Source organism: Squalius cephalus (assembly GCF_949319135.1).
Source record: "Squalius cephalus genome assembly, chromosome: 14".
NCBI classification, from domain to species: Eukaryota; Metazoa; Chordata; class Actinopteri; order Cypriniformes; family Leuciscidae; genus Squalius; species Squalius cephalus.
In genome coordinates this window covers 34819339-34829338 of record NC_137135.1, presented here as the reverse complement: position 1 = coordinate 34829338, position 10000 = coordinate 34819339, and the positions used below count along the sequence as shown (strand labels likewise).

At 33.1% G+C, this 10000-nt stretch overlaps 2 protein-coding genes across 5 annotated transcripts in view; both read right to left on the bottom strand.

Annotated features, from left to right (window-relative positions):
• LOC307171104 (pre-mRNA-splicing factor RBM22-like) overlaps positions 1 to 3632 on the bottom strand; it is a 12792-nt gene extending 9160 nt beyond the window's left edge. Inside the window, exons 1-2 of the mRNA XM_079892505.1 lie at positions 3536 to 3632; positions 893 to 946 (exon numbers count right to left, since the gene is read on the bottom strand). Coding sequence (XP_079748631.1) covers positions 893 to 946; positions 3536 to 3589 — 108 coding nt within the window. The 5' untranslated portion in view covers positions 3590 to 3632. The remainder of the gene's footprint in view (positions 1 to 892; positions 947 to 3535) is intronic.
• A 1467-nt stretch (positions 3633 to 5099) lies between these two features.
• acsl1b (acyl-CoA synthetase long chain family member 1b) overlaps positions 5100 to 10000 on the bottom strand; it is a 47502-nt gene continuing 42601 nt past the window's right edge. For all 4 annotated transcript variants that reach the window (XM_079892028.1, XM_079892026.1, XM_079892027.1 and 1 more), the window contains exons 18-21: positions 8492 to 8635; positions 8303 to 8404; positions 8074 to 8145; positions 5100 to 6798 (exon numbers count right to left, since the gene is read on the bottom strand). In XM_079892028.1, coding sequence (XP_079748154.1) covers positions 6658 to 6798; positions 8074 to 8145; positions 8303 to 8404; positions 8492 to 8635 — 459 coding nt within the window. In that variant the 3' untranslated portion in view covers positions 5100 to 6657. The remainder of the gene's footprint in view (positions 6799 to 8073; positions 8146 to 8302; positions 8405 to 8491; positions 8636 to 10000) is intronic.

Here is a 10000-nt window from a genome sequence, read left to right as displayed (position 1 = left end):
TAAATGATAATGAGGTGCATGTCTCTTTAAATGATAATGAGGTGCATGTCTCTTTAAATTATAATGAGGTGCATGTCTCTTTAAATGATAATGAGGTGCATGTCTCTTTAAATGATAATGAGGAGCATGTCTCTTTAAATGATAATGAGGTGCATGTCTCTTTAAATGATAATGAGGTGCATGTCTCTTTAAATGATAATGAGGTGCATGTCTCTTTAAATGATAATGAGGTGCATGTCTCTTTAAATGATAATGAGGTGCATGTCTCTTTAAATAATGATGAGGTGCATGTCTCTTTAAATAATGATGAGGTGCATGTCTCTTTAAATGATAATGAGGAGCATGTCTCTTTAAATAATGATGAGGTGCATGTCTCTTTAAATGATAATGAGGTGCATGTCTTTTTTTGAGGTGCATGTCTCTTTAAATAATAATGAGGTGCATGTCTCTTTAAATAATAATGAGGTGCATGTCTCTTTAAATGATAATGAGGTGCATGTTTCTTTAAATAATAATGAGGTGCATGACTCTTTAAATAATAATGAGCAACTGCTCATACCCATTGTATACAAATGGCTGAGGGCGGAAATATGCTAATACAGGAAATATGCTAATACAGAAAATATGCTAATACGGGACAGTCTGTCAGTGGTCGTGGGCGGAGCATGAGCATTATGACATCATATTGCTCAGAAAATCCAAAAGGCTTGATTTTTGAGAGTGTTTGAGGATAAAAAACACTGGATATTGAGGATAAAAAAGTGTGTGAATGGATTTTCTTCATCGTCTGGTGGTTGTGTCCACACACTGCAAAGACACATTTATATGCAAACACTATATAAAAGTGAATTTTGCATCAGATGACCCCTTTAAAAAACACTGGATCACTTACCATGCGAATGTATGGATTTTCCCCGAGACATGTTTGACAGAGAATGGGGAAGTCCTGGAGGGAGAACACTTGGACAATCAGGACAACAAAATGTACAGACACTTGACAAATATCATATTAAAATAAAAAAATGCTTAAAAAAATATTATTAATATTCGCTGTGTGCCTGAGACACTGTGGCACTGAAATATATATATATATATATATATGTATAAATGTTAGACAAAATAATAAATACAATATAGCTAGATCTAATCCAGAGGATCATTTATATTGTTGATGTACAGTAGTGGCCAAAAGGTTAATTGGCATCTTTATTCAAATATTATTAAAAAAATGTCAAAGATTTTGTCAGCATATTGCATAGTTGTGTTTGTGATAATGCAATGAAACATGATATAATTTTTGTCCAAGCTGCCATACAAAGACATTACGAATACATGCAAAAACAAGACAGAACCTACAAAATATTAAAAACTGAATATGTCGTCATTGTATGCTTTTCTCGTAAGTGTTTGTTTTTCTATGCAATTGTTTATTTTTTTAATAAGTTTAGTGTTTTGATCTTCCCGCATATTTAAAATATTTTCCTCATATTTTGATGGTTGAATCGAACTTGCTGAGATTCAAATATGATAATGATCGTTTGGTTTCTGACCAATCACAGCAGACTGGGCCATCCGACCAATCAGAGCAGAGCAGCTCTCAGAGAGGCGGGGCTTAGAGAGACTGAATCCTTAAACGAAGCGTTTCAGACACTGTGAGAAAAAAAGTGTCTTTTTTACTTCAATGAATGTACTATATTTTAGTACGATAATGTTTTTTATTTAATATTTTGTATTTTTAAGGGATTTTATAGTACTAAAATGTATTTATGTTGTATTTATAATCCATTTATTCCCTTTTTGAGCATTCAATTTCCAACTTAAACTGTTGTAAATCTTAAATGCTTTAGAGCGCAGACTTCAGTCTGATCTCTTTTCAAAGACGACACCTGGCAGATTATTGCTGAAGTGAAACAAGTTTAAAAAAGTGAACTTAAAAAAAAGTGACAGAATTTTACGTTTATTGTTATAAAAAATGCACAAAAATAATATTTTCGATTTTGATATGAAATGTATATTTTCAAAACGTTTCACGTTTTTTTCTCTAAAACTGCAAGAAAATCAAATCTAAACAATTTGTGCTCCAAAATGTAAGGGTTTATATCTCAAAAAATGAACTTTCAGTAAGATATATTGTTTGGCCGCAATACCAAACGCTTCCACTAGATGAAATGAAATTTTTAACTGCGAACAACACAAGTGTGACAATTTTTTTCAGGACCATTTAACCTTTTCGCATAATGTCCGTGATCACATAGCAAGTGCCAAAACCTTAACCAAATTTCGTACCATTCAGATGAAGTAAAAAATTCTATAAAAATTCTATAAAATTCTATAAAAACTTACAATTTTTACAATCTTACAAAAAAAAAGACCGAACAGTACCGGAGGGTTAATGACAAGGTTAGTTAATGCTTCTTTTGGGTAAAACCTCATGATGACATTCATGATTTAAAAAAAATTATAATAATCACAAGTGTGTAGAAAACTTTTTTAAATTTTTAAAATAATGATTAAAATGTGCAACGCATGTGTATTCAACATGCACACAAAACCTGTTTTGCTTCAGAGTAAGGCAACATCACTACATTTTTCATAATTTCAGACATGTTTAATCGCCACGTCGACCTATTTCCAGCAATATTGCATCTGTGATCATACGAGGGTCAATCTCTATGCTATCTTCACACATTCTGTATAAACTGCTCCCTCAACAAGTTCTAGCATGTCTTTCACCTCATTAGACGAGCTAAAGATAGTTTCCGCAATCACAGCAGCACAGATGATACTTCATCAATCACGATCAGACAGACAATTCAACTCATATACTCTTCTCATCACAGTCTGTGTGCACGACATTCATTTCAGACAAATCCCAATTCTCAGTTATGATTGCAGCATTAATTCTGATGCCATAACATGTGACAAGTGATTCTTCGGATTAATGATTGTTTGCTCATTTTTGGTATATGAGAAAAATGCTTTCTTGAAGACAATATTATACAACCTAATGACAAAATACACAAAGATATTAAATAAAAGTTAGTTTTAATAATTAATAATCAGATAAGCAGTTTGTAGCATCAGATAGAGTGAAATTATTCATGATATTTTATAGGTTTTACCCTTAACAATCCCTTTGTCAACGTTTATGCTTGTTTGCTTTTGCAGTTTTTCATTTGTCTCTTCTAAAATGATTAGTTTGTGGACTGCACAATAAAAACAAGTACACAAAACTTTTATCCTGATAGTCAAAAATCCATAACTAATATTTGACATTTATGTAAAGACATTTGTTGAAACAAATATTGGACATTTATTAAAAAAAAAAAATTTAAAAAAATATCTACGTAAACTTTATTAACTATTTATTTTATATTCTAATGCGTATTTGACCACCACGCACGCGCGTAGTACTCGCTATTCTAAAACTGTCATGAAAATGTTTCTTTCTTTTAGTAAACGAAGAAACAGACACATTTTTGAAGTAGTCTGCAGTGCGTCACATTTTCGATAAATTCATTAAATTAAAACATACCGAATCTTCCCAGTTCTGTCTGTTGTAGGTGTTTGAGCCGAGGGACGTCGCCATGTTCGGCCGCGCGCACGCACGACGTGGAAATGACGCAACGACGTCACACATTTACAAAGGCAGGTGCGTGAGTTAGTTGATCATCTGTTTTTCTGTCAAATAATTTTGGTCTGATCTGTCAAGATTCCTTGCTGCCAAAACCGAATTGGATATTGCCTTAACATTGTGTGATATAATCTGTTATTTCTCTCATTGTAGTGAGAAAATATAGGAAATATATAATGACTAAATATATGTATATAAATATATATAGGCTAGTAGCCTAAATGTAATTATTTTATTGGCCAATTATATACCTAAATTATTTAAAAAAATTTGATTACTTAATTATGTCACCAAAACAAATAACAATAAAAAGTGTCAAAAATGTGAAATTGTATGACAAACTTTTGAATGTAGTGTAGTTTGATTTATTGCATCTTTAAATTTAATTTCGTATCATTGTATATATATATATATAGTATATATAGCCTATATATAGCCAATATATATATATATATATATATATATATATATATATATATATATATTTGTCTTCCATGTTATCCATTGTTATTGTACTTTGTTCAAGATTTTATTTGGATTGTAATTGTATTGTAACTGATTTGTTCCAAAAATATTTAATAAAAAAAATGATTTTTTTTTTTTTTTTTAAAGTCAGGTGTGTACCAGGCCTTGGACATGAAAATATTTGACCTATATAATTCTATAAAATGTATAGCCTAGTATTTTGTATTTAAATCCAGTAATAATAAAGCCGACTATTAGTAAATAAATGAATTAATAAATGCATTTAATACAAACTGCGTATTTGTTACTGCTTGCTTGGATGGTCCTGTGAAATACACTGCATGCCTTTTCTATTTATATAACTATATATAGAATAATAATAACATTCTTAATCAATAATAGCTTAAATTAAGACCAATAAAAATAAGCACATAAAACATTTCCGTCTAAAAGGAACATAATAAACGTACATCTTATGACTTTTATTTTGCTACATTTATTTTGCTACAATTAATTCAACAGCTACTGTAAACAAAACAAAAAAATATGTACAATCAACTTGGATGTTTGTAATTTTTTAACTTAAATTACATTAAACTAACTTAAAAAATGAGTAGAATCTTGTATAACTAAAAATCTTATTTTGATGAGTTAAAACAATGTAAAAACATAGGTTGTAGTAACTTATTAATCATACTTTTTACAGTGCACCACTGTTTAACTTTCTAAAGCAATTCATATCAAGAATAATCAATAATACTCTATATATTTACTAAATTAGTTCTGATTGCAGTTCAAACAAAAAAGGGCAAATTGTAAAAAAAACAAACAAAAAAAAAAAATTGAACCAATTGTTCGTTAACCATAAATCATATTTAATTTCATTCATGTACACCTCTTGCATGGGAAATTTACATTAATATCAAGATAATATTTTTGATTACAAGAATCTTTGTTTATCAGAGTCATTTTAACACACACACACACACACACACACACACACACACACACAGTTTATTTGGCTCATCTACAGGTCATAGAAGCGTGATTAAAACAAACAACAAAAACAACCTGTGCATAATAAACACACAATTACAATGAACATGAAGCAGCAACCAATGAAATACAAGGACGCATGTAGAAAGCTCCTAACAATATGAGATTGTCACGCTTATAATATAATATAATATAATACACCTGAAAACAACATAATATCATCTGCCATTAAAGCCTTCAAATAAATAAGCACTTATGCAACAAAACTGGATGCGGTTTGTGCTGAGAATGCAAGCCGTCTTAAAAATAAAGTCATCATATACACAGCATATGGCTTATATAGATAGATATTCATATCACCGCTGATTGATACTTGGCTGTGTTTAAACTTAAGGCACGTTCAGGCAAAGAACGATGACTATAACGATAACTTTAATCATAACTATATTAGCATAATGTCTGTTTATTCTAAGCGCACTGCCGCTTTAAATGCTTCCCGCGTTAAAAGCAGGATGGATTCTGATTGGTTGTCGTTTTTATCGTTCATCAGGCTGTAAAAAAATCGTTCGGTGAGTGATTCCAATGATATTATTTCTGTCATTATCGTAATAGTTGTGGACTCTGCTATTCTTTTATTTTGATTTTTATAACTATATCTTCATAGTTATCGTTATATGAATCGTCCTTGGCGTGAGCGGGCCTTATTCATGAAACACAAGCAAAACTAATTTCAGTAAATCATTCATAAAAACATATTATGAACCATTTGTACAAGGCACTATTCTTTGGAACAATATGTAGCATTATAAAAGTTCTACATAAATATGTAGAAAAATAAAACTGAACACATTTGCTTTGCCTGTGTTTCTTGAATAAAGGCCCGATTACAGTATTTTTTTCTAAAATAAAAACCTCTTCCCTTTTTTTATTTTAAGTTACCTCATGTCCTGTAAAAGACTTCAGACCATTAAAACTACTGGAAGACAAAATCTTGAAATATTTCCCCGTTTCCACCAAGTGTTTTGCACTTCATGTCGATTCTGAGGTAACTTACAGTACTATTAGCTTTGTTTGTTAGCATGTGAGCGTTAGCCCCTCTCATCAATAACACTCAAATGCAGTTGAAATCCATTAATAAGGCACTTTTTTTTTCCCTGAGACTGTACAAATATTTCTAAAACACACATATACACAATGTGAGATCGTTACAGAAGCTGAATTAAAAGATTTGAGGCCACAAACTTTTAAAAAATGAAGGTTAGCTGTGTTAAGCATTGGCTTTTCTACACATTATATCATCAGAAGAAAATTGCACTCAAATTAAAGAGGAATATTTTGTCTTCAATAACAGAATTAGGTGTTTGCTTAGGTTTATCCACTTTCTTTTCTCTTAAAATAGTCAGGTGGTGTGAAAATATGGGATGTTTGCCTGAGTCGAAGCCTTCGAGTTACAGAACAGATCTAGGGTATTTAATCTTATTAAACAACAGGCTCGTTAAGTCTCTGATCGCTCTGTTCAGTCGTGAAACCCAGACCAGCTCATCTGAGGCTCTTCCTCAGGTTTACATTTTGATGTTGGAGTAAAGCTGGTCGATCTGTGTCCTGAAGTGTTCCCTGAGATCGGCACGTTTGGCTTTAAGGGTGGGCGTCAGGAGGCCGTTTTGGATGGAGAACATCTCAGTGTGCAGAGCAATGTCCTTCACCTGAACGTGAAGACGATGGAAAACGTTCATCATTTAATAAATCATTAATATATACACTTGTGGTCAAAAGTGTGAAATATATATGAGTTTTTAAAAGTCTCTTCTGCTCACAGAGGCTGCATTTATTTGATGGAAAAATACAGTAAAAACATTAATATTGTGAAATATTTTTACAATTTAAAATGTGTAAAATCAATTTAAAAATGTAAATTATGTGAATATATAGTAAAATGTCATTTCCTGTGATCAAAGCTGAATTTTCAGTGTCACATGATCCTTCAGAAATCACTCTAATATGATGATTTGCTGCTCAAGAAACATTTCTGATTATTATCAATGTTAAAAACAGTTGTGCTGATTTATATGTTTGTGGAAACTATGAAACATTACCATTTAAAATGTATTATGATCTTTAAAAAAAAAAAAAAAAGAAATTAATACTTTTAATTCAACAAGAATGCATTAACTGTAATGACCGTGTGCACTGTAAGCTTATAAAACAGTCATAACTTAATATTTTTCAACTAAACCCATATTGTATCTGATCAATAACTTCTCATTAATGAGCAAATGCACATTAAAGTTTTGAATGTTACCATGTTTTTACCATGCTACTACTTTGTTACCTCCTTTTCATTAAAAATAAACCAGTGCAATGCACAAAAGTATGTATTTCTGAAGGATCATGTGACACTGAAGACTGGAGTAATGATCCTGAAAATTCAGCTTTGATCACAGGAATAAATTACACTTTACTATATATTCACATAGAAAACTATGGAAGCTTGTTTCCGCCACAGAAAAAAACATTTCAAAAGATAATTGCGACTTTTTATCTCACAATTCTGAGAAAAGATGTCAGAATTGCGAGATATATAAAGTCAGAATTGCGTGAAATAAAGTCGCAATTGCGTCTTATAAAGTCAGAATTATGACTTTTTTTCTCGCAATTGCGACTTTATATCACGCAATTCTGACTTTATAACACGCAATTGCGACTTTATATCACGTAATTTTGACTTAACCTGCAATTGTGACTTTATATCACGTAATTCTGAGATAAAAAGTTGTAAACTCGCAATTGTGAGAAAAAATACCTTTTTTATTTTTCACTCTGTGGCGGAAACAAGCTTCCATAGAAAACAGCTAGTTAGAATTGTACTAATATTTCACTGTTTCGACTGTATTTCTGATCAGATAAATGCAGCCTTGGTGAGCAGAAGAGACTCTTTCAAATAATAACTTTATACATTTCATTATAAAGACGAAACTCACCTGTTCAAAAGACATCAGGCCACTTTCTTTACCCAATTTGACAATGTCCTCCAGAATAGCTTTCTTTACCTCCTGAAAACATCACACATTTATTTATTTATTAACGCTTTATGGAGAAATTAGATCACTTCAATTTAATTCAATACCCAAATATATCAACGCATACAAACTTCCTGAAAAGCGAACAAAATGCAAATGTTCACACGCGCAAGATCTGCACGTTTACTACCTTATTTCTGCACAGTTCTTCATATGAGCCCTCGAAGCCTCTCTTCTTGGCCCAGCCGGGCAGATAGTCCGGATCGGGAACAATGATGGCAACCAGACAGGCCTGGAGAGAATAAATAATAATAAATCACACAATAACAATAAACAGCCATGTTATTGTTACGCCTCCATCTGAGCGGTATTGTCTCACCTGCAGACTGTCTCCGTGTACGAAGGCCTGCGACACAGCTTCACTCCTGATGTAAATGTTCTCGATCTTCTCTGGAGCGATGTATTCTCCCTGAGCCAGCTTAAAAATGTGCTTCTTACGGTCCACGAGCTTTAGAGTGCCATTCTGCAATAAAAAGATGCCTGGTTGCTTGACTGTGTGTGTGCATATCTATGTGCACTTTCTGTCTTCATACAATATAAACATGGCATATCAAAGTAATATTTGACTGTATTTTTGATCAAATAAATGCAGTCTTGGTGAGCATAAAGCCCGGGACACACCAAGCCAATGCCGACGAACTAGCGCTGATGAAAGCCGACTGTTGTCGCCTCGCGTCGGGGGAACACAGAGAGAACTACAGCCGACTGTCAGCTAGCGTGTGTGTAAATGAGACAACTGTCTATTTATGCAGATATGTGACCCTGGACTACAAAACCAGTCACATGGGTATTTTTTTCACATAAGGTTTATACGTCATCTGAAAGCTGAATAAATAAGCTTTTCATTTATGTATGGTTTGTTATGATATGACAATATTTAGCTGAGATATGACTATTGTAAATCTGGAATCTGAGGGTGCAAAAAAAATCAAAACATTGAGAAAATCTCCTTTAAAGTTGTTCATTTATGTTGGCGATTGTGCTGCATTCACTCACAAAAATACATGTTTTATATATTTACGGTTGGAAATTTACAAAATATCTTCATGGAACATGATCTTTACTTAATGTCCTCATGATTTTTGGCATAAAAGAAAAATCGATCATTTTGACCCATACAATGTATTGTTGGCTATTGCCACAGATATACCCGTGCGACTCGAGACTGGAGACGTGATCCAGGGTCACATTTATTAATCTATATTCGTCATTCATAAAGGGAAACCGACGCTGCAGATACACAAGGCATAAACAAAGCAGTGCTTGCTTACCGTTTTTAATATCAATCCTGCTAAACACTTTCTTTATTCCACTCCGCTCATGTTAATATTGAAATATTGGCTAGGGAACACTCAGGTAAGATGACATATCATTAGAACGGCCTTCAATCTGTACCGTTTTGACTTCTTTGCTCGCTGTTTTGCTATTATTCTCGTGCACTGACTCATTCACTAAGCTGAACAGCCAATCAGAGTTCTCTCTCTCACCGACGGCCCGACTAGGCCTTTCGCAATAATCAATATATTGACTTATCGCACAATATATGTACTAGGGGTGGAACGGTACATGTATTCGTATTGAACCGAAACGGTACAGGCGTCTCGGTTCGGTGCATGAATACACACGGAGAATACACGGTATAAAAATAAATAAAACTCGCGTGCAAATGAATTAATGTAATGCGGAACTACTGTTAGATACGCGGGTTCTTTAGGGACACCTAATCTGTAGCCCCGCCTTAGCTTTGAAGCTCCGTGGCGGACAGGCTGCGATGTCAAGTTTGCAATGCTGGAATATGTTGCGTGCGTGCGTGTTGAGAGAGGCGCGG